The 25,732-nt window shown below is 53.7% G+C and overlaps 1 protein-coding gene across 1 annotated transcript in view; it reads right to left on the reverse strand.

Annotated features, from left to right (window-relative positions):
• Positions 1–25,732, reverse strand: part of NEURL4 (neuralized E3 ubiquitin protein ligase 4) — a 182,906-nt gene that overhangs the window by 28,960 nt on the left and 128,214 nt on the right. Inside the window, exons 18-21 of the mRNA XM_085534229.1 lie at positions 22,139–22,354; positions 13,789–13,887; positions 11,889–12,044; positions 4,334–4,471 (exon numbers count right to left, since the gene is read on the reverse strand). Coding sequence (XP_085390355.1) covers positions 4,334–4,471; positions 11,889–12,044; positions 13,789–13,887; positions 22,139–22,354 — 609 coding nt within the window. The remainder of the gene's footprint in view (positions 1–4,333; positions 4,472–11,888; positions 12,045–13,788; positions 13,888–22,138; positions 22,355–25,732) is intronic.

Here is a 25,732-nt window from a genome sequence, read left to right on the forward strand (position 1 = left end):
ATCCCATTTGGGGGCTATTTGGGGCCATTCTTTCCCATTTTGGGGCTATTTAGGGTCATTATAGGCCATATTGGTCTCATAGGGTCTTATAGGGTCTCATAGGGTCCCATAGGGACTCATAGGGTCTTATAGGGTCCCATAGGGTCTCATAGGGTCTTATAGGGTCTTATAGGGTCATATAGGGTCATATAGGGTCACATAGGGTATTATAGGGTCTTACAGGGTCCCATAGGGCCAGATAGGGTCATATAGGGTCTTATAGGGTCCCATAGGGTCTTACAGGGTCACATAGGGTCCCATAGGTTCCCATAGGTTCATACAGGGTCCCATAGGTTCATATAGGGTCCCATAGGGTCTTATAGGGTCCCATAGGGTCTTATAGGGTCATATAGTGTCCCATAGGGTCTTATAGGGTCATATAGTGTCCCATAGGGTCTTATAGGGTCCCATAGGGTCCCATAGGTTCATATTGGGTCCCATAGGGCCATATAGGGTCCCATAGGGTCTTATAGGGTCCCATAGGGTCCCTTAGGGTCCCATAGGGTCTCATAGGGTCTCATAGGGTCCCATAGGGTCTTATAGGGTCCCATAGGGTCTCATAGGGTTTTATAGGGTCCCATAGGGTCTCATAGGTTTATATAGAGTCCCATAGGGTCTTATAGGGTCCCATAGGGTCTTATAGGGTCACATATAGGGTCACCTGGAATAGCTTCCCCATAGGCAGGGGCTGCCCCACAATCACCAGCCACATAGGGTCCCATAGGGTCCCATAGGGTCATATAGGGCCCCATAGGGTCTCATAGGGTCATATAGGGTCCAATAGGGTCACATAGGGTCCCATAGAGTCATATAGGGTCCCATAGGGTCCCATAGGGTCTCATAGGGTCACATAGGGTCTTATAGGGTCCCATAGGGTCCCTTAGGGTCCCATAGGGTCTCATAGGGTCTCAAAGGGTCCCATAGGGTCTTATAGGGTCCCATAGGGTCACATAGGGTCTTATAGGGTCCCATAGGGTCATATAGGGTCTTATAGGGTCCCATAGGGTCCCATAGGGTCTTATAGGGTCCCATAGGGTCTCATAGGGTCATATAGGGTCCCATAGGGTCTCATAGGGTCTTATAGGGTCTTATAGGGTCAATATAGGGTCACCTGGAATAGCCTCCCCATAGGGAGGGGCTGCCCCACAACCACCAGCCCCTGGTTGTAACTGGCCCCTATGACATCACCAATCCCATTTAACCCCCCCATAGGGTCTCATAGGGTCATATAGGGTCTCATAGGGTCATATAGGGTCCCATAGGGTCCCATAGAGTCCCATAGGGTCATATAGGGTCATATAGGGTCCCATAGGGTCATATAGGGTCCAATAGGGTCCCATAGGATCCCATAGGGTCTCATAGGGTCTTATAGGGTCTTATAGGGTAACATAGGTTCCCATAGGGTCACATAGGGTCATATAGGGTCCCATAGGGTCTTATAGGGTCACATAGGGTCCCATAGGGTCACATAGGGTCTCATAGGGTCCCATAGGGTCATATAGGGTCCCATAGGGTCCCATAGGGTCTCATAGGTTCCCATAGGGTCACATAGGGTCTCATAGGGTCATATAGGGTCCCATAGGGTCTTATAGAGTCCCATAGGGTCTTATAGAGTCCCATAGGGTCATATAGGGTCTTATAGGGTCTTATAGGGTTACATAGGTTCCCATAGGGTCTTATAGGGTCAATATAGGGTCATATAGGGTCTTATAGGGTCATATAGTGACCCATAGGGTCACATAGGGTCACATAGGGTCCCATAGGGTCACATAGGGTCTTATAGGGTCCCATAGGGTCTTGTAGGGTCCCATAGGATCCCATAGGGTCATATAGGGTCCCATAGGGTCATATAGAGTCCCATAGGGTCTCATAGGGTCTTGTAGGGTCTCATAGGGTCCCATAGGGTCTTGTAGGGTCCCATAGGGTCTTATAGGGTCCCATAGGGTCCCATAGGGTCTTATAGGGTCCCATAGGTTCCCATAGGGTCTTGTAGGGTCACATAGGGTCCCATAGGGTCTCATAGGGTCTTATAGGGTCCCATAGGGTCATATAGGGTCCTATAGGGTCTCATAGGGTCACATACGGTCCCATAGGGTCACATAGGTTCCCATAGTGTCCCATAGGGTCCCATAGGGTCTTATAGGGTCTTATAGGGTCACATAGGGTCCCATAGGGTCTTATAGGGTCCCATAGGGCCAGATTGGGTCATATAGAGTCTTATAGGGTCCCATAGGGTCTTATAGGGTCATATAGGGTCTTATAGGGTCTTATAGGGTCACATAGGTTCCCATAGGGTCTTATAGGGTCCCATAGGGTCTTATAGGGTCAATATAGGGTCACCTGGAATAGCCTCCCCATAGGGAGGGGCTGCCCCACAACCACCAGCCCCTGGTTGTAACTGGCCCCTATGACATCACCAATCCCATTTAACCCCCCCATAGGGTCTCATAGGGTCATATAGGGTCTCATAGGGTCCCATAGGGTCCCATAGAGTCTCATAGGGTCACATAGGGTCTTATAGGTTCCCATAGGGTCTTATAGGGTCCCATAGGGTCCCATAGGGTCTCATAGGGTCACATAGGGTCTTATAGGGTCCCATAGAGTCTCATAGGGTCTCATAGGGTCTTATAGGGTCATATAGTGACCCATAGGGTCTTGTAGGGTCCCATAGGGTCCCATAGGGTCTTGTAGGGTCATATAGGGTCCCATAGGGTCTTATAGGGTCATATAGGGTCTTATAGGGTCAATATAGGGTCACCTGGAATAGCCTCCCCATAGGGAGGGGCTGCCCCACAACCACCAGCCACATAGGGTCCCATAGGGTCCCATAGGGTCTTATAGGGTCCCATAGGGTCTCATAGGATCATATAGGGTCCCATAGGGTCTCATAGGGTCTTATAGGGTCAATATAGGGTCACCTGGAATAGCCTCCCCATAGGGAGGGGCTGCCCCACAACCACCAGCCCCTGGTTGTAACTGGCCCCTATGACATCACCAATCCCATTTAACCCCCCCATAGGGTCCCATAGGGTCTTATAGGGTCTCATAGGGTCATATAGGGTCCCATAGGTTCCCATAGGGTCCCATAGAGTCCCATAGGGTCATATAGGGTCATATAGGGTCCCATTGGGTCTTATAGGGTCCCATAGGGCCAGATAGGGTCTTATAGGGTCCCATAGGGTCTTATAGGGTCCCATAGGGTCCAATAGGGTCTCATAGGGTCTTATAGGGTCACATAGGTTCCCATAGGGTCACATAGGGTCATATAGGGTCTCATAGGGTCCCATAGGGTCTTATAGGGTCCCATAGGTTCACATAGGGTCATATAGGGACTCATAGGGTCTTATAGGGTCCCATAGGATCATATAGAGTCCCATAGGGTCACATAGGGTCTTATAGGGTCCCATAGGGTCCCATAGGGTCCCATAGGGTCATATAGGGTCTTATAGGGTCCCATAGGGCCAGATTGGGTCATATATGGTTATCTTGGGTCATATAGGGTCCCATAGGGCCAGATAGGGTCATATAGGGTCTTATAGGGTCCCATAGGGTCTTATAGGGTCCCATAGGTTCCCATAGAGTCATATAGGGTCCCATAGGGTCTTACAGGGTCCCATAGGGTCCCATAGGGTCTTATAGGGTCAATATAGGGTCACCTGGAATAGCCTCCCCATAGGGAGGGGCTGCCCCACAACCACCAGCCCCTGGTTGTAACTGGCCCCTATGACATCACCAATCCCATTTAACCCCCCCATAGGGTCCCATAGGGTCTTATAGGGTCTCATAGGGTCTTATAGGGTCCCATAGGGTCTTATAGGGTCATATAGTGTCCCATAGGGTCATATAGGGTCCCATAGGGCCAGATAGGGTCATATAGGGTCCCATAGGGTCTTTTAGGGTCCCATAGGATCCCATAGGGTCTTATAGGGTCCCATAGGGTCATATAGGGTCTTACAGGGTCTTATAGGGTCACATAGGTTCCCATAGGGTCACATAGGGTCATATAGGGTCCCATAGGGTCTTATAGGGTCCCATAGGTTCTCATAGGGTCTTATAGGGTCCCATAGGGTCTTATAGGGTCCCATAGGGCCAGATAGGGTCTCATAGGGTCCCATAGGGTCTTATAGGGTCCCATAGGGTCTTATAGGGTCTTATAGGGCCACATAGGGTCATATAGGTTCACATAGGGTCTTATAGGGTCCCATAGGGTCTTATAGGGTCCCATAGGGTCATATAGGGTCCCATAGGGTCTTATAGGGTCCCATAGGGTCTTATAGGGTCAATATAGGGTCACCTGGAATAGCCTCCCCATAGGGAGGGGCTGCCCCACAACCACCAGCCCCTGGTTGTAACTGGCCACCCTTGTCGCCGTGCGGTTCCCGTTGGACAATAGGATGTTACGGCCGTGGCTGCCCTGCAGCGTGTGGGGGGCCTGGATGGGGGCACATATAGGGTCACATATAGGGTCATGTCATATATAGGGTCATATAGGGTCATAGGGGACATATAGGGTCGTATGGGGTCATATAGGGACACATAGGGGGTCATATGGGGGACAGAGAAGTCATAGGGGTCATATAGGGTGATATAGGGTCATATAGGGTCGTATGGGGTCATATAGGGTCATATGGGGTCATATAGGGTCGTATGGGATCATATAGGGTCATATATAGGGTCATATATAGGGTCATATATAGGTTCGTATGGGGGCATATAGGGGTCATATAGGGTCATATAGGGTCATATAGGGTTGTATAGGGTCATATAGGGTCATATGGGGTCATATAGGGTCGTATGGGGTCATATAGGGTCATATGGGGTCATATAGGGTCAGATATAGGGTCAGATATAGGGTCATGTCATATATAGGGTCATATAGGGTCAGATAAGGTCATATGGGGTCATATAGGGTCGTATGGGGTCATATAGGGTCATATAGGGTCATATGGGGTCACATATAGGGTCAGATATAGGGTCATGTCATATATAGGGTCATATAGGGTCATATAAGGTCATATGGGGTCATATAGGGTCGTATGGGGTCAGATATGGTCATATAGAGCCATATAGGGTCATATAGGGTCGTATGGGGTCATATAGGGTCATATGGGGTTATATAGGGTCATATGGGCTCATATAGGGTCATATAGGATCATATAGGGTCATGTAGGGGGTCATATGGGGGACAGAGAAGTCACAGGGGTCACCTAGGGTCATATAGGGTCATATATAGGGTCAGATAGGGGGTCATATCACATATAGGGTCATATAAGAACCATATAGGGTCGTATGGGGTCATATAGGGTCATATAGGGTTGTATGGGGTCATATAGGGTCATATGGGGTCATATAGGGTCATATGGGGTCATATAGTTTTCATATGGGGTCATATAGGGTCATATATAGGGTCATATAGGGGGTCATATGGGGGACAGAGAAGTCATAGGGGTCATATAGGGTCATATAGGGTCATATGGGGTCATATGGGGTCATATAGGGTCATATGGGGGTTATATAGGGTCATATAGGGTCATATGGGCTCATATAGGGTCATATGGGGTCATATGGGGTCATATAGGGTCATATAGGGACACATAGGGGGTTATATGGGGTCATATAGGGTCATATGGGGTCATATAGGGTCATATGGGGTCATATAGGGACACATAGGGGGTTATATGGGGTCATATAGGGTCATATAGGGTTGTATGGGGTCATATAGGGTCATATGGGGTCATATAGTTTTCATATGGGGTCATATAGGGTCATATGGGGTCATATAGGGTCATATAGGGTCATATGGGGTCACATATAGGGTCAGATATAGGGTCAGATATAGGGTCATATAGGGGGTCATATCATATATAGGGTCATATAGGGTCATATAAGGTCGTATGGGGTCATATAGGGACACATAGGGGGTCATATGGGGGACAGAGAAGTCATAGGGGTCATATAGCATCATATAGGGTCGTATGGGGTCAGATATGGTCATATAGAGACATATAGGGTCATATAGGGTCGTATGGGGTGATATAGGGTTGTATGGGGTCATATAGGGTCGTATGGGGTCATATAGGGTCATATGGGGTCATATAGGGTCGTATAGGGTCATATAGGGTCATATGGGGTCATATAGGGTCGTATGGGGTCATATGGGGTCATATAGGGTCATATGGGGTCACATATAGGGTCAGATATAGGGTCATGTCATATATAGGGTCATATAGGGTCATATAAGGTCATATAGGGTCATATAAGGTCATATGGGGTCATATAGGGACACATAGGGGGTCATATGGGGGTCATATGGGGGACAGAGAAGTCATAGGGGTCATATAGGGTCACATATAGGGTCATGTCATATATAGGGTCAGATAGGGTCATATAAGGTCATATGGGGTCATATGGGGACACATAGGGGGTCATATGGGGGACAGAGAAGTCATAGGGGTCATATAGAGTCATATAGGGTCGTATGGGGTCATATAGGGTCATATGGGGTCATATGGGGTTATATAGGGTCATATAAGGTCATATAGGATCATATAGGGTAATATAGGGGTTATATAAGGTCATATAGGGGGTCATATAGGGTCCCATACTGGTCCCATCCCAGTCCCATACTGGTCCCATCCCAGTCCCATACTGGTCCCATACTGGTCCCATCCCAATCCCATACTGGTCCCATCCCAATCCCATCCCATCCCATCCCATACTGGTCCCATCCCAGTCCCATACTGGTCCCATCCCATTCCCATCCCAATCCCATACTGGTCCCATCCCAGTCCCATCCCAGTCCCATACTGGTCCCATCCCAATCCCATACTGGTCCCATTCTGGTCCCATCCCAGTCCCATACTGGTCCCATCCCAATCCCATACTGGTCCCATCCCATCCCATACTGGTCCCATCCCAGTCCCATACTGGTCCCATACTGGTCCCATCCCATCCCATACTGGTCCCATCCCATCCCATACTGGTCCCATCCCATCCCATACTGGTCCCATACTGGTCCCATCCCAGTCCCATCCCAATCCCATACTGGTCCCATCCCAATCCCATACTGGTCCCATCCCATTCCCATCCCAATCCCATACTAGTCCCATACTGGTCCCATCCCATCCCATACTGGTCCCATCCCAATCCCATACTGGTCCCATCCCATCCCAATCCCATACTGGTCCCATCCCATCCCATACTGGTCCCATCCCATCCCATACTGGTCCCATCCCATCCCATACTGGTCCCATACTGGTCCCATCCCAGTCCCATCCCAATCCCATACTGGTCCCATCCCAGTCCCATACTGGTCCCATCCCATTCCCATCCCAATCCCATACTAGTCCCATACTGGTCCCATCCCATCCCATACTGGTCCCATCCCAATCCCATACTGGTCCCATCCCAATCCCATACTGGTCCCATCCCAGTCCCATACTGGTCCCATCCCAGCCCCATACTGGTCCCATCCCAATCCCATACTGGTCCCATCCCAATCCCATACTGGTCCCATCCCAGTCCCATACTGGTCCCATCCCAATCCCATACTGGTCCCATCCCATCCCATACTGGTCCCATCCCAATCCCATCCCAGTCCCATACTGGTCCCATCCCAGTCCCATACTGGTCCCATACTGGTCCCATCCCATCCCAATCCCATACTGGTCCCATCCCAATCCCATACTGGTCCCATCCCAGTTCCATCCCAGTCCCATACTGGTCCCATCCCAATCCCATACTGGTCCCATACTGGTCCCATCCCAATCCCATACTGGTCCCATCCCATTACCATCCCAGTCCCATACTGGTCCCATCCCAATCCCATACTGGTCCCATCCCAATCCCATACTGGTCCCATCCCATCCCATATTGGTCCCATCCCAATCCCATCCTGGTCCCATACTGGTCCCATCCCATACTGGTCCCATACTGGTCCCATCCCAATCTTATACTGGTCCCATACTGGTCCCATCCCATCCCATACTGGTCCCATCCCATCCCAGTCCCATACTGGTCCCATCCCAATCCCATCCCAATCCCATACTGGTCCCATCCCAGTCCCATACTGGTCCCATCCCAGTCCCATACTGGTCCCATCCCATCCCATACTGGTCCCATCCCAGTCCCATACTGGTCCCATCCCAATCCCATCCCATCCCATACTGGTCCCATCCCAGTCCCATACTGGTCCCATCCCAATCCCATACTGGTCCCATCCCAATCCCATACTGGTCCCATCCCAGTCCCATACTGGTCCCATCCCATCCCATACTGGTCCCATCCCAATCCCATACTGGTCCCATCCCAGTCCCATACTGGTCCCATCCCAATCCCATACTGGTCCCATCCCAGTCCCATACTGGTCCCATACTGGTCCCATCCCAATCCCATACTGGTCCCATCCCAGTCCCATCCCAATCCCATACTGGTCCCATCCCAATCCCATACTGGTCCCATCCCAGTCCCATCCCAATCCCATACTGGTCCCATCCCAATCCCATACTGGTCCCATCCCATCCCAATCCCATACTGGTCCCATCCCAATCCCATACTGGTCCCATCCCATTCCCATACTGGTCCCATCCCATCCCATACTGGTCCCATCCCAATCCCATACTGGTCCCATCCCATCCCAATCCCATACTGGTCCCATCCCAATCCCATACTGGTCCCATCCCATCCCATACTGGTCCCATCCCATCCCATACTGGTCCCATCCCAGTCCCATCCCAATCCCATACCGGACCCATCCCAGTCCCATACTGGTCCCATTCCAGTCCCATACTGGTCCCATTCCAATCCCATACTGGTCCCATCCCAATCCCATACTGGTCCCATCCCATCCCATACTGGTCCCATCCCAGTCCCATACTGGTCCCATCCCAATCCCATACTGGTCCCATCCCAATCCCATACTGGTCCCATCCCAATCCCATACTGGTCCCATACTGGTCCCATCCCAGTCCCATACTGGTCCCATCCCATCCCATACTGGTCCCATCCCAGTCCCATACTGGTCCCATCCCATCCCATACTGGTCCCATCCCAATCCCATACTGGTCCCATCCCATCCCATACTGGTCCCATCCCAATCCCATACTGGTCCCATACTGGTCCCATCCCAATCCCATACTGGTCCCATCCCAATCCCATACTGGTCCCATCCCATCCCAATCCCATCCCAATCCCATCCCATCCCATCCCAATCCCATACTGGTCCCATCCCAGTCCCATCCTGGTCCCATCCCAATCCCATACTGATCCCATACTGGTCCCATCCCAATCCCATACTGGTCCCATCCCAATCCCATACTGGTCCCATCCCATCCCATACTGGTCCCATCCCATCCCAATCCCATACTGGTCCCATCCCAGTCCCATACTGGTCCCATCCCAATCCCATACTGGTCCCATACTGGTCCCATCCCAATCCCATACTGGTCCCATCCCATTCCCATACTGATCCCATCCCAATCCCATACTGGTCCCATCCCAGCCCCATACTGGTCCCATCCCAATCCCATACTGGTCCCATCCCAATCCCATACTGGTCCCATCCCATTCCCATCCCAATCCCATACTGGTCCCATACTGGTCCCATCCCAATCCCATACTGGTCCCATCCCAGTCCCATACTGGTCCCATCCCAGCCCCATCCCATTCCCATCCCAGCCCCATCCCATTCCCATCCCAATCCCATACTGGTCCCATCCTGGTCCCATCCCAGTCCCATACTGGTCCCATCCCAATCCCATACTGGTCCCATCCCAATCCCATACTGGTCCCATCCCAGTCCCATACTGGTCCCATCCCAATCCCATACTGGTCCCATCCCAATCCCATACTGGTCCCATACTGGTCCCATCCCAATCCCATACTGGTCCCATACTGGTCCCATACTGGTCCCATCCCAGTCCCATACTGGTCCCATCCCAATCCCATACTGGTCCCATCCCAGTCCCATACTGGTCCCATCCCAATCCCATACTGGTCCCATCCCAGTCCCATCCCAATCCCATACTGGTCCCATCCCATCCCATACTGGTCCCATCCCAGTCCCATACTGGTCCCATCCCAATCCCATCCTGGTCCCATCCCAATCCCATACTGGTCCCATCCCATCCCATACTGGTCCCATCCCATCCCATACTGGTCCCATCCCAATCCCATACTGGTCCCATCCCATCCCATACTGGTCCCATCCCATCCCATACTGGTCCCATCCCAATCCCATACTGGTCCCATCCCAGTCCCATACTGGTCCCATCCCAATCCCATACTGGTCCCATCCCAGTCCCATACTGGTCCCATCCCATCCCATACTGGTCCCATCCCATCCCATACTGGTCCCATCCCAGTCCCATCCCATTACCATCCCAGTCCCATACTGGTCCCATCCCAATCCCATACTGGTCCCATACTGGTCCCATCCCATCCCATACTGGTCCCATCCCAATCCCATACTGGTCCCATCCCAATCCCATACTGGTCCCATCCCATCCCATACTGGTCCCATCCCAATCCCATACTGGTCCCATCCCATCCCATCCCATACTGCTCCCATCCCATCCCATACTGGTCCCATCCCATTCCCATACTGGTCCCATCCCAATCCCATACTGGTCCCATACCGGTCCCATACTGGTCCCATCCCAATCCCATACTGGTCCCATCCCAGTCCCATACTGGTCCCATCCCATCCCATACTGGTCCCATCCCATCCCATACTGGTCCCATCCCATTCCCATACTGGTCCCATCCCAATCCCATACTGGTCCCATACCGGTCCCATACTGGTCCCATCCCAATCCCATACTGGTCCCATCCCAGTCCCATACTGGTCCCATCCCATCCCATACTGGTCCCATCCCAGTCCCATACTGGTCCCATCCCATTCCCATACTGGTCCCATCCCAATCCCATACTGGTCCCATCCCATTCCCATACTGGTCCCATCCCAATCCCATACTGGTCCCATCCCAGTCCCATACTGGTCCCATACTGGTCCCATCCCAATCCCATACTGGTCCCATACTGGTCCCATCCCAATCCCATACTGGTCCCATCCCAGTCCCATACTGGTCCCATACTGGTCCCATCCCAGTTCCATACTGGTCCCATCCCATCCCATACTGGTCCCATCCCAGTCCCATACTGGTCCCATCCCAATCCCATACAGGTCCCATCCCAATCCCATACTGGTCCCATCCCAGTCCCATACTGGTCCCATCCCATCCCATACTGGTCCCATCCCATCCCATACTGGTCCCATCCCAATCCCATACTGGTCCCATACTGGTCCCATCCCAATCCCATACTGGTCCCATCCCAATCCCATACTGGTCCCATACTGGTCCCATCCCAATCCCATACTGGTCCCATCCCATCCCATACTGGTCCCATCCCAATCCCATACTGGTCCCATCCCAATCCCATACTGGTCCCATACTGGTCCCATCCCAGTCCCATACTGGTCCCATCCCAATCCCATACTGGTCCCATCCCAGTCCCATACTGGTCCCATACTGGTCCCATCCCAATCCCATACTGGCCCCATCCCATCCCATTCCCATCCCAATCCCATACTGGCCCCATCCCAATCCCATACTGGCCCCATCCCAGTCCCATACTGGTCCCATCCCAGTCCCATCCCAATCCCATACTGGTCCCATCCCAATCCCATACTGGCCCCATCCCAATCCCATACTGGTCCCATCCCAATCCCATACTGGTCCCATCCCAATCCCATCCCAGTCCCATACTGGTCCCATCCCATCCCATACTGGTCCCATCCCAATCCCATCCCAGTCCCATACTGGTCCCCCCCCATCCCCCCCCATTCTCACCAATGTGGCGGTGCAGCCGTTGGTGGGGGATGGGCTGTTGGTGGGGGTGGGGGATGGGCTGGGGGTGTTGACGACCCCCCCCCCCTCGGACCCCCCGGCGCTGACGATGGACACCGACGTCACGCGGCCATAGAGATCCAGGGCCACAAAGGCGTTCTGGGGGGAGGAAGTGACGTCATAAGGGGGGTGTGATGTCATAGAGGGGAGCTACGATGTCATAGGGTGGATGTGACGTCATAGGAGGGGAGATGTGATGTCATAGAGGGGGGTGTGACATCATAGGAAGGGGATATGATGTCATAGAGGGGGTGTGATGTCATAGGAGGGATATATGATGTCATATGGTGGATGTGACGTCATAGAGGTTGTGATGTCATAAGGGAGGTGTGATGTCATAGGAGGGAGATACGATGTCATGATAGGGGTGTGTGATGTCATAGGAGGGAGATATGATGTCATAGGGGGGTTGTGATGTCATAGGAAGGGAATATGATGTCATAGGAGGGGGCTGTGACGTCATAGAGGGGGGTGTGACGTCATAGGAGGGGGGTGTGATGTCATAGGAGGGGGATGTGATGTCATAAGGGAGGTGTGATGTCATAGGAGGGGGTTGTGATGTCATAGAGGGATTGTGACGTCATAGAGGGGGTTGTGATGTCATAGGGGGATGTGATATCATAGCAGGGGGGTGTGATGTCATAGGAAGGGGATATGATGTCATAGGAGGGGGATGTGACGTCACGCGGCCATAGACATCCAGGGCCACAAAGGCGTTCTGTGGGGAGGAAGTGACGTCATAGGGGGGGTGTGACGTCATAGAGGGGGGTATGACATCATAGAGGGGGGTTGTGATGTCATAGAGGGGGATATGACATCATAGAAGTGAGATATGATGTCATAGGAGGGGAATACGATGTCATGGGGGTGTGATGTCATAAGGGGGATATGACGTCATAGAAGGGAGATATGATGTCATAGGAGGGGGTTGTGATGTCATAGAGGGGGTGTGATGTCATAGAAGGGAGATATGACGTCATAGGAGGGGGATGTGATGTCACGCGGCCATAGAGATCCAGGCCCACAAAGGCGTTCTGTGGGGGGAGGAAGTGACGTCATAGAAGGGTTGTGATGTCATAAGATGGATATGACGTCATAGAGGGAGGTTGTGATGTCATAGGGCGGGATATGACGTCATAGGAGGGGGTGGTGTTGTCATAGGATGGATGTGATGTCATAGGGGAGGACGTGAGATCATAAGGGGGAGGGTGTGATGTCATAGAGGGAGTGTGATGTCATAGAGGGGGGCATGATGTCATAGGGTGGATGTGATGTCATAAGGGAGGTTGTGATGTCATAGGAGGGCGATATGACGTCATAGAGGAGGGTTGTGATGCCATAGAGGGGGTTGTGACGTCATAAAAGTGAGATGTGATGTCATAGGGTGGATGTGATGTCATAGGGGGCTGTGATGTCATAGGAGGGGGGGTGTGATGTCATAGGGTGTGTATGATGTCATAAGGTGGGTATTACATCATATGTGGATATGACGTCATAGTATGGGGTTTGTGACATCATAGGAGGGAGATATGACGTCATAGGGCATGTATGACATCATAGGGGGGCTGTGACATCATAGGGTGGGCATGACGTCATAGGAGGGGGGCTGTGATGTTATAGAGGAGGGTATGACGTCATAGGGGAGGTGTGATGTCATAGAAGGGAGACGTGATGTCATAGGAGCGGAATATGACGTCATAGGGTGTGTATGACGTCACAGGAGGGGGCTGTGACATCATAGGGTGGGTATGATGTTATAGAGTGGGAATGACATCATAGGAGGGGGGCTGTGACGTCATAGGGGGTGTGTGTGATGTCATAGGGGGGGGGGCTGTGACGTCACCTTGGCCACCCCACAAGCTGCCGGCCCCATATCCTCCCCATCCACCAGGATGTGCATGGAGTCGTCAGCCCCACGGCGAACACCCAGACGGTTCCCGACCTGTGGGGCAGAGATATGGGGGGGGTCTATAGGGAGCCCATAAGACCCCATTGGGACCGACATTCACCCTATAAGACCCCATTGGGACCCTCATAAGACCCCATAAGACCCCATTAGGACCCCCATAAGACCCCATTGGGACCCCCAGTCACCCCATATACCCCATTGGGACCCCCATTGGGCCCATAAGACCCCATTCAACCCCACTGACCCCATTGGGACCCCCATAAGACCCCATAAGACCCCATAGACCCCCATTCAACCCCATAAGACCCCATAAGACCCCATTCAACCCCATAGACCCCATAAGACCCCATTCAACCCCATAGACCCCATAAGACCCCATTGCGACCCCATAGACCCCATTGGGACCCCCATTAGGACCCCATTAGGACCCCCATAGACCCCATAGACCCCATTGGGACCCCCATTGACCCCATAGACCCCATTGGGACCCCCATAAGACCCCATTGGGACCCCCATTGTCCCCATAAGACCCCATTGGGACCCCCATAAGACCCCATAAGACCCCCATTCAACCCCATAGACCCCATAAGACCCCATTCAACCCCATAGACCCCATTAGTACCCCCATAGACCCCATAAGACCCCATTAGGACCTCCATTGACCCCATAAGACCCCATTGGGACCCCATTGGGACCCCCATAGACCCCATAAGACCCCATAAGACCCCATTAGGACCCCCACTCACCCCATAAGACACCATTGGGACCCCCATTCACCCCATAAGACCCCATTGGGACCCTCATAAGACCCCATAGACCCCATTGGGACCCCCATAGACCCCATAAGACCCCATAAGACCCCATTAGGACCCCCATTGACCCCATAAGACCCCATTGGGACCCCCATTGACCCCATAGACCCCATTGGGACCCACATAAGACCCCATTAGGACCCCCATAAGACCCCATTAGGACCCCCATTGAACCCATAAGACCCCATAAGACCCTATTAGGACCCACATTGACCCCACAAGACCCCATAAGACCCCATTAGGACCCACTTAAGACCCCATAGACCCCATTAGGACCCCCATTGACCCCATAAGACCCCATTGGGACCCCCATTCACCCCATAAGACCCCATTCAACCCCACAGACCCCATTAGGACCCCCATAAGACCCCATAAGACCCCATTCAACCCCATAGACCCCATTGGGACTCCCATAAGACCCCATAAGACCCCCATTCAACCCCATAAGACCCTATTAGGACCCCCATAGACCCCCATTCACCCCATAAGACCCCATTAGGACCCCCATTGACCCCATAAGACCCCATAAGTCCCCATTAGGACCCCCATAGACCCCATAGACCCCATTAGGACCCCCATAGACCCCATAAGACCCCATTAGGACCCCCATTGACCCCATAAGACCCCATTGGGACCCCCATTGACCCCATAGACCCCATTGGGACCCCCATAGACCCCATTCAACCCCATAGACCCCATTCAACCCCATAGACCCCATTAGGACCCCCATAGACCCCATAAGACCCCATTAGGACCCCCATTGACCCCATAAGTCCCCATTGGGACCCACATAAGACCCCATAGACCCCATTGGGACCCTCATAAGACCCCATAGACCCCATTGGGACCCCCATTGAACCCATAAGACCCCATAAGACCCCATTAGGACCCCCATTCACCCCATAAGACCCCATAGGGACCCCCATTCACCCCATTGGGACATTCACCCCATAGACCCCATAAGGACCCCCATTGACCCCATATACCCTATTGGGACCCCCATAGACCCCATAGACCCCATAAGACCCCATAAGACCCCATATACCCTATTGGGACCCCCATTCACCCCATAAGACCACATTGGGACCCCCATTGACCCCATAGACCCCATAAGACCCCATTGGGACCTCCATAAGACCCCATTGGGACCCCCATTCACCCCATAAGACCCCATAAGACCCCATTGGGACCCCCATAAGACCCCATAAGACCCCATTCAACCCCATAGACCCCATTGGGACCCCCATAAGACCCCATAAGACCCCCATTGACCCCATAGACCCCATTGGGACCCACATAAGACCCCATTCAACCCCATAAGTCCCCATTAGGACCCATTGACGCCATAAGACCCCATAGACACCATTAGGACCCCCATTGACCCCTTAAGACCCCATAAGACCCCATTGGGACCCCCATAAGACCCCATTAGGACCCCCATTGACCCCATAGACCCCATAAGACCCCCATTCAACCCATAAGACCCCATTCAACCCCATAGACCCCATAAGACCCCATTCACCCCCATAGACACCCATTCAACCCCATAAGACCCCATTGGGACACACATAAGACCCCATAGACACCATTGGGACCCCCATTGACCCCATAAGACCCCATTCAACCCCATAGACCCCATTGGGACCCCCACTCACCCCATAAGACCCTATTGGGACCCCCATTCACCCCATAGACCCCATAGGAACCCCCATTGGCCCCATAAGACCCCATTGGGACCCCATAGACCCCATTCAACCCCATAGACCCCATTAGGACCCCCATTGAACCCATAAGCCCCCATAAGACCCCATTAGGACCCCCATTGACCACATAGACCCCATTAGGACCCACTTAAGACCCCATAGACCCCATTGGGACCCACATAAGACCCCATTGGGACCCCCATTGACCCCATAAGCCCCCATAAGACCCCATTAGGACCCACTTAAGACCCCATAGACCCCATTGGGACCCCCATTGACCCCATAAGACCCCATTCAGCCCCATAGACCCCATTGGGACCCTCATAAGACCCCATAAAACCCCATTAGGACCCCCATAAGACCCCATTCAACCCCATAGACCCCATTGGGACTCCCATAAGACCCCATAAGACCCCCATTCAACCCATAAGACCCTATAAGACCCCATTGGGACCCCCATTGAACCCATAAGACCCCATAAGACCCCATAAGACCCCATTAGGACCCCCATTGACCCCATTAGACCCCATAAGACCCCATTCAACCCCATAGACCCCTTTGGGACCCACTTAAGACCCCATAAGACCCCATTAGGCCCCCCATTCACCCCAGAAGACCCCATTGGGACCCCATAAGACCCCATTGGGACCCTCATAAGACCACATTGGGACCCCCATTCACCCCATAAGACCCCATAGGGACCCCCATTCACCCCATTGGAACACCCATTCACCCCATAGACCCCATAAGGACCCCCACTGACCCCATAAGACCCCATTCAACCCCATAGACCCCATTAGGACCCCCATAAGACCCCATAAGACCCCATTAGGACCTCCATTCACCCCATAGACCCCATTGGGACCCCCATTGACCCCATAAGACCCCATTGAGACCCCCATTCACCCCATAAGACCCCATTCACCCCCACAGACCCCCATTCAACCCCATAGACCCCATTGGGACCCCCATAAGACCCCATTGGGACCCCCATTGACCCCATAAGACCCCATAAGACCCCATTAGGACCCCCATTGACCCCATAAGACCCCATTAGGACCCCCATAGACCCCATAAGACCCCATTCAACCCCATAGACCCCATTAGGACCCCCATAAGACCCCATAAGACCCCATTAGGACCTCCATTCACCCCATAAGACCCCATTGGGACCCCCATTCAACCCCATAAGACCCCATTGGGACCCACATAAGACCCCATAGACCCCATTAGGACCCCCATAAGACCCCATAAGTCCCCATTAGGACCCCCATAGACCCCATAGACCCCATTGGGACCCCCATAGACCCCATAAGACCCCATAAGACCCCATTAGGACCCCCATTGACCCCATTCAACCCCATTGGGACCCACATAAGACTCCATTAGGACCCCCATTGACCCCATAGACCCCATAAGACCCCATTAGGACCCCCATAGACCCCATAAGACCCCATTCAACCCCATAGACGCCATTGGGACCCATATTCACCCTATAGGACCCCATTGGGACCCCCTTAAGACCCCATAGACCCCATTGGGACCCCCATAGACCCCATAAGACCCCATAAGACCCCATTGGGACCCCCATTGACCCCATAGAACCCATTGGGACCCCCATAAGACCCCATAAGACCCCCATTCAACCCCATAAGACCCCATTGGGACCCCCATTGAACCCATAAGACCCCATAAGACCCCATAGACCCCATTGGGACCCCCATAAGACCCCATTCAACCCCATAAGACCCCATTAGGACCCCCATTCAACCCCATAGACCCCATAAGACCCCATTCACCCCCATAGACCCCCATTCAACCCCATAGACCCCATTGGGACTCCCATAAGACCCCATAGACCCCCATTCAACCCCATAAGACCCCATAGACCCCCATTCAACCCCATAAGACCCCATTGGGACGCCCATAAGACCCCACTGAGACCCCCATTGACCCCATAGACCCCATAAGACCCCATTCAACCCCATAGACCCCATTGGGACCACCATAAGACCCCATTGGGACCCCCATTCACCCCATAAGACCCCATAAGACCCCATTAGGACCCCCATTCAACCCCATAGACCCCATAAGACCCCATTCACCCCCATAGACCCCCATTCAACCCCATAGACCCCATTGGGACTCCCATAAGACCCCATAAGACCCCATAAGACCCCATTAGGCCCCCCATTCACCCCATTGGGACCCCCATTGACCCCATAAGACCCCATTGGTTTCTCCACTGACCCTCTAAGACCCCACTGAACCCCATAGACCCCATTGGGTTCCCCATTGACCTCATAAGACCCATTCAACCCCATAGACCCCATAAGACCCCATTGGGACCCCCATAGACCCCATAAGACCCCATAAGACCCCATTAGGACCCCCATTCAACCCCATAGACCCCATAAGACCCCATTCACCCCCATAGACCCCCATTCAACCCCATAGACCCCATTGGGACTCCCATAAGACCCCATAAGACCCCCATTCACCCCATAAGACCCTATAAGACCCCATTGGGACCCCCATTCACCCCATAAAACCCCATTGGGACCCTCATAAGACCCCATAGACCCCATTAGGACCCCCATTCACCCCATAAGACCCCATAAGACCCCATTAGGACCCCCATTGACCCCATAAGACCCCATTGGGACCCCCATTGTCCCCATAAGACCCCATTGGGACCCACATAAGACTCCATTAGGACCCCCATTGACCCCATTAGGACCCCCATTGACCCCATAAGACCCCATTAGGACCCCCATTGACCCCATAGACCCCATAAGACCCCATTAGGACCCCCATAGACCCCATAAGACCCCATTCAACCCCATAGACCCCATTGGGACCCCCATAAGACCCCATTGGGACCCCCATTCACCCCATAAAATCCCATTGGGACCCACAGTCACCCCATAAGATTCCATTAGGACCCCCATTGACCCCATAAGACCCCATTTAACCCCATTAGGACCCCCATAGACCCCATAAGACCCCATTGGGACCCCCATTCACCCCATAAGACCCCATTTAACCCCATAGACCCCATTGGGACCCCCATAAAACCCCATAAGACCCCATTAGGACCCCCATTGACCCCATAAGACCCCATTAGGACCCCCATTGACCCCATAAGACCCCATTGGGACCCCCACTGACCCCATTCAACCCCATTGGGACCCACATAAGACCCCATTAGGACCCCCATAAGACCCCATTCAACCCCATAAGACCCCATTAGGACCCCCATAAGACCCCATAAGACCCCATTAGGACCTCCATTCACCCCATAAGACCCCATTGGGACCCCCATTCACCCCATAAGACCCCATAAGTCCCCATTAGGACCCCCATAGACCCCATAGACCCCATTGGGACCCCCACTGACCCCATAAGACCCCATTCAACCCCATAGACCCCATTAGGACCCCCATAAGACCCCATAAGACCCCATTAGGACCTCCATTCACCCCATAGACCCCATTGGGACCCCCATTGACCCCATAAGACCCCATTGAGACCCCCATTCACCCCATAAGACCCCATTCACCCCCACAGACCCCCATTCAACCCCATAGACCCCATTGGGACCCCCATAAGACCCCATTGGGACCCCCATTGACCCCATTGGGACCCTCATAAGACCCCATAAGACCCCCATTGACCCCATAAGACCCCATTAGGACCCCCATAGACCCCATAAGACCCCATTCAACCCCATAGACCCCATTAGGACCCCCATAAGACCCCATAAGACCCCATTAGGACCTCCATTCACCCCATAAGACCCCATTGGGACCCCCATTCAACCCCATAAGACCCCATTGGGACCCACATAAGACCCCATAGACCCCATTAGGACCCCCATTGACCCCATAGACCCCATTCAACCCCATAGACCCCATAAGACCCCATAAGACCCCATTCACCCCCATAAGACCCTATTAGGACCCCCATAGACCCCCATTCAACCCCATAAGACCCCATTAGGACCCCCATAGACCCCATAAGACCCCATTGGGACCCACATTCAACCCCATAAGACCCCCATTCACCCCATTGGGACCCCCATTCACCCCTTAAGACCCCATTGGGAACCACATAGACCCCATAAGACCCCATAAGACCCTATTAGGACCCCCATAGACCCCCATTCAACCCCATAAGTCCCCATTAGGACCCCCATAGACCCCATAGACCCCATTGGGACCCCCATAGACCCCATAAGACCCCCATTCAACCCCATAAGTCCCCATTAGGACCCCCATTTACCCCATAAGACCCCATTCAACTCCATAGACGCCATTGGGACCCCCATAAGACCCCATTGGGATCCCCATTGAACCCATAGACCCCATTGGGACCCCCATTGACCCCATAAGACCCCATTCAACCCCATAGACCCCATTGGGACCCCCGTAAGACCCCATTGGGACCCCCATTCACCCCATAAGACCCCATTGGGACCTCCATTCACCCCATAAGACCCCATTGGGACCCTCATAAGACCCCATAGACCCCATTGGGACCCCCATTGGCCCCATAAGACCCCATTCAACCCCATAGACCCCGTTAGGACCCACTTAAGACCCCATAAGACCCCATAGTCCCCATTAGGACCCACTTAAGACCCCATAAGACCCCATTAGGACCCACTTAAGACCCCATAAGACCCCATTGGGACCCACATAAGACCCCATTCAACCCCATAGACCCCCATTCAACCCCATAAGACCCCATTGGGACCCCCATTGACCCCATTCAACCCCATTGGGACCCACATAAGACCCCATTGGGACCCCCATTGACCCCATAAGACCCCATTGGGACCCCCATAAGACCCTATTGGGACCCCCATTCACCCCATAAGACCCCATTGGGAGCCCCATTGAACCCATAAGACCCCATAAGACCCCATAGACCCCATTGGGACCCCCATAAGACCCCATTGGGACCCCCATTGACCCCATTCAACCCCATAGACCTTCATTCAACCCCATAGACCCCATTAGGACTCCCATAAGACCCCATAAGACCCCCATTCAACCCCATAAGACCCTATTAGGACCCCCATAGACCCCCATTCAACCCCATAAGTCCCCATTAGGACCCCCATAGACCCCATAGACCCCATTGGGACCCCCATTTACCCCATAAGACCCCATTCAACCCCATAGACCCCATTGGGACTCCCATAAGACCCCATAAGACCCCCATTCAACCCCATAAGACCCTATTAGGACCCCCATAGACCCCCATTCAACCCCATAAGTCCCCATTAGGACCCCCATAGACCCCATAGACCCCATTGGGACCCCCATTGACCCCACAGACCCCATTGGGACCCCCATAGACCCCATAAGACCCCATTAGGACCCCCATAGACCCCATAAGACCCCATTGGGACCCCCATTGACCCCATAAGACCCCATTGGGACCCCCATTGACCCCATAGACCCCATTGGGACCCACATAAGACCCCATTAGGACCCCCATAAGACCCCATTAGGACCCCCATTGAACCCATAAGACCCCATAAGACCCTATTAGGACCCACATTGACCCCACAAGACCCCATAAGACCCCATTAGGACCCACTTAAGACCCCATAGACCCCATTAGGACCCCCATAGACCCCATAAGACCCCATAGACCCCATTGGGACCCCCATAAGACCCCATTCAACCCCATAGACCCCATAGACCCACATAAGACCCCATAGACCCCATAAGACCCCATAAGACCCCATATACTCACCGTGAGCCTCTCCAGGTTGACCCCATAGTTGTGCCTGGCCGTGGCCCCATTGTGCTTCACCTCGGCCCCACAAACCAACCACGTGGGGGGGGAGGGGAGATCCAATAGGGTGGGGGGCAACGTGGGGTGGGTTGGGGGTCCCTGCCCTATAGGGGGGGCTGTTAAACCAACCCTCATGGAGCCAGCCCAGCGCTCATCCAGGGCTTCAATACGGACCTGGGCAATAAAGGGTTAATGGGGTTTAGTAAGGGGGCAGTTCAACCCTATAAGAACCCATTGGGACCCCATAGACCCCATTGGGACCCCCATAAGAACCCATTGGGACCCCAATTTACCCCATAAACCCCATAAGACCCCATTGGGACCCCCATAAGACCCCATTGGGACCCCCATAAGAACCCATTGGGACCCCAATTTACCCCATAAACCCCATAAGACCCCATTGGGACCCCCATTCACCCCATAGACCCCATTGGGACCCCATAGACCCCATTGGGACCCCCATAAGACCCCATAGACCCCATTGGGACCCCATTGACCCCATTGGGACCCCCATTGGGACCCCATAGACCCCATAGACCCTATAGGACCCCCATTCAACCCCATAGACCCCATTGGGACCCCATAGACCCCATAGACCCCATTGGGACCCTATTCACCCTATAGGACCCCATTGGGACCCCCATTTACTCTATAAGACCCCATTGGGACCCCATAGACCCCACTGGGACCCCCATTCACCCCATAGACCCCATTGGGACCCCCATAGGACCCCATTGGGACCCCATTCACCCTATAGGACCCCATTGGGACCCCATAGACCCCATTGGGACCCCCATTGACCCCATTGGGACCCCCATAAGACCCCATAAGACCCCATTGGGACCCCCATTGACCCTATAAGACCCCATTGGGACCCCATTCAACCCCATAGACCCCATTGGGACCCCCATTTACCCTATAGGACCCCATTGGGACACCCATAAGACCCCATTGGGACCCCCATTCACCCCCATAGACTCCATCGGGACCCCCATAACAACCCATTGGGACCCCATTCAACCCCATAGACCCCATTGGGACCCCCATTGACCCCATTGGGACCCCCATAAGACCCCACAGACCCCATTGGGATCCCCATAGACCCCATTGGGACCCCATAGACCCCATTGGGACCCCCATAAGAACCCATTGGGACCCCATAGACCCCATTGGGACCCCATAGACCCCATAGACCCCATTGGGACCCCATTGACCCCATAGACCCCATTGGGACCCCCATAAGAACCCATTGGGACCCCATAGACCCCATTGGGACCCCATAGACCCCATAGACCCCATTGGGACCCCATTGACCCCATAGACCCCATTGGGACCCCCATAAGACCCCAATGGGACTCCCATAAGACCCCATAGACCCCATTGGGACCCCATTCACCCCATAGACCCCATTGGGACCCCCATAAGACCCCATAAGACCCCATTGGGAACCCCATTCACCCCATAGACCCCATTGGGACCCCAATTAACCCCTTAAGACCCCATTGGGACCCCATTGACCCCATTGGGACCCCCATAAGACCCCATTGGGACCCCCATAGGACCCCATTGGGACCCCATTCACCCTATAGGACCCCATTGGGACCCCCACTCAACCCCATAGACCCCATTGGGACCCCATTCAACCCTATAGACCCCATTGGGACCCCATTCAACCCCATAAGACCCCATTGGGACCCCAATTAACCCCATAAGACCCCATTGGGACCCCCATAAGACCCCATAGACCCCATTCACCCCCATAGACACCATTGGGACTCCCATTAGACCCCATTGGGACCCCCATTCACCCTATAGGACCCCATAGGGACCCCCATAAGACCCCATAAGACCCCATTGGGTCCCCATAAGAACCCACTGGGACCCCCATTCAATCCCATAGACCCCATTGGGACCCCCATTGACCCTATAGGACCCCATTGGGACCCCCATTCAACCCCATAAGCCCCGCTCCCTTTTAAGCCCCGCCCCCTTTTAAGCCCCGCCCCCCATATCCTCTCCCATTCCCCATTGGCTACTCCCCATTAAACCCCGCCCCCTTTTAAGCCACGCCCCCTTTTAAAGCCCCGCCCCCATTCATTCACCCCCATATCCTCCCCCCTTCCCCATTGGCTACTCCTATTAAGCCCCGCCCCCTTTTAAAACCCCGCCCCCTTTTAAAGCCCCGCCCCCATTCATTCACCCCCATACCCTCCCCTTCCCCATTGGCTGCTCCCATTAAGCCCCCATTCACCCCATAGACCCCATTGGGACCCCCATAAGACCCCATTGGGAACCCCATTCACCCTATAGGACCCCATTGGGACCCCCATTCAACCCATAGACCCCATTGGGACCCCATAAGACCCCATTGGGACCCCCAGTCACCCCATAGATCCCATTGAGACCCCCATAGGACCCCATTGGGACCCCCATAAGACCCCATAAGACCCCATTGGGACCCCCATTCACCCCATAAGACCCCATTGGGACCCCCATTCACCCTATAGGACCCCATAGGGACCCCCATAAGACCCCATAGACCCCACTGGGACCCCAATTTACCCCATAAACCCCGTAAGACCCCCATAAGACCCCATTGGGACCCCCACTCACCCCATAGACCCCACTCACCCCATAGACCCCATAAAACCCCATTGGGACCCCCATTCACCCCTTAAGACCCCATTGGGACACCATTCACCCCATAAGACCCCATTGGGACCCCATAACACCCCATTGGGACCCCCATTCAACCCCATAGACCCCATAAGACCCCATTGGGACCCCCATAACAACCCATTGGGACCCCATTCAACCCCATAGACCCCATTGGGACCCCATTCAACCCCTTAAGACCCCATTGGGACCCACATTCACCCCATAAGACCCCATTGGGACCCCATTCACCCCATAGACCCCATGGGGACCCATAGACCCCATAGACCCCATTGGGACCCACATTCAACCCCATAGACCCCAAAAGACCCCATTGGGACCCACATTCAACCCCATAGACCCCATTGGGACCCCAATTAACCCCATAAGACCCCATTGGGACCCCCATAAGACCCCATAGACCCCATTCACCCCCATAGACACCATTGGGACCCCCATAAGACCCCATAGACCCCATTGGGACCCCCATTCAACCCCATAAGACCCCATTGGGACCCCCATAAGACCCCATAGACCCCATTGGGACCCCAATTGGGACCCCTTAAGACCCCATTCAACCCTATAGACCCCATTGGGACCCCCATAAGACCCCATAAGACCCCACTGGGACCCCCATAAGACCCCATTGGGACCCCCATTCACCCCATAGACCCCATTGGGACCCCATAGATCCCATAGACCCCATTGGGACCCCCATAAGAACCCATTGGGACCCCATTCAACTCCATAAGACCCCATTGGGACCCCCATAAGACCCCATTGGGACCCCATTCAACCCCATAGACCCCATTGGGACCCCATTCAACCCCATAGACCCCATTGGGACCCCCATTCACCCCATAAGACCCCCATTCAACCCTATAGACCCCATAAGAC

Source organism: Coturnix japonica, unplaced genomic scaffold (assembly GCF_054131305.1).
Source record: "Coturnix japonica strain WE unplaced genomic scaffold, WE-NBRP24 Scf079, whole genome shotgun sequence".
Classification (NCBI taxonomy): domain Eukaryota; kingdom Metazoa; phylum Chordata; class Aves; order Galliformes; family Phasianidae; genus Coturnix; species Coturnix japonica.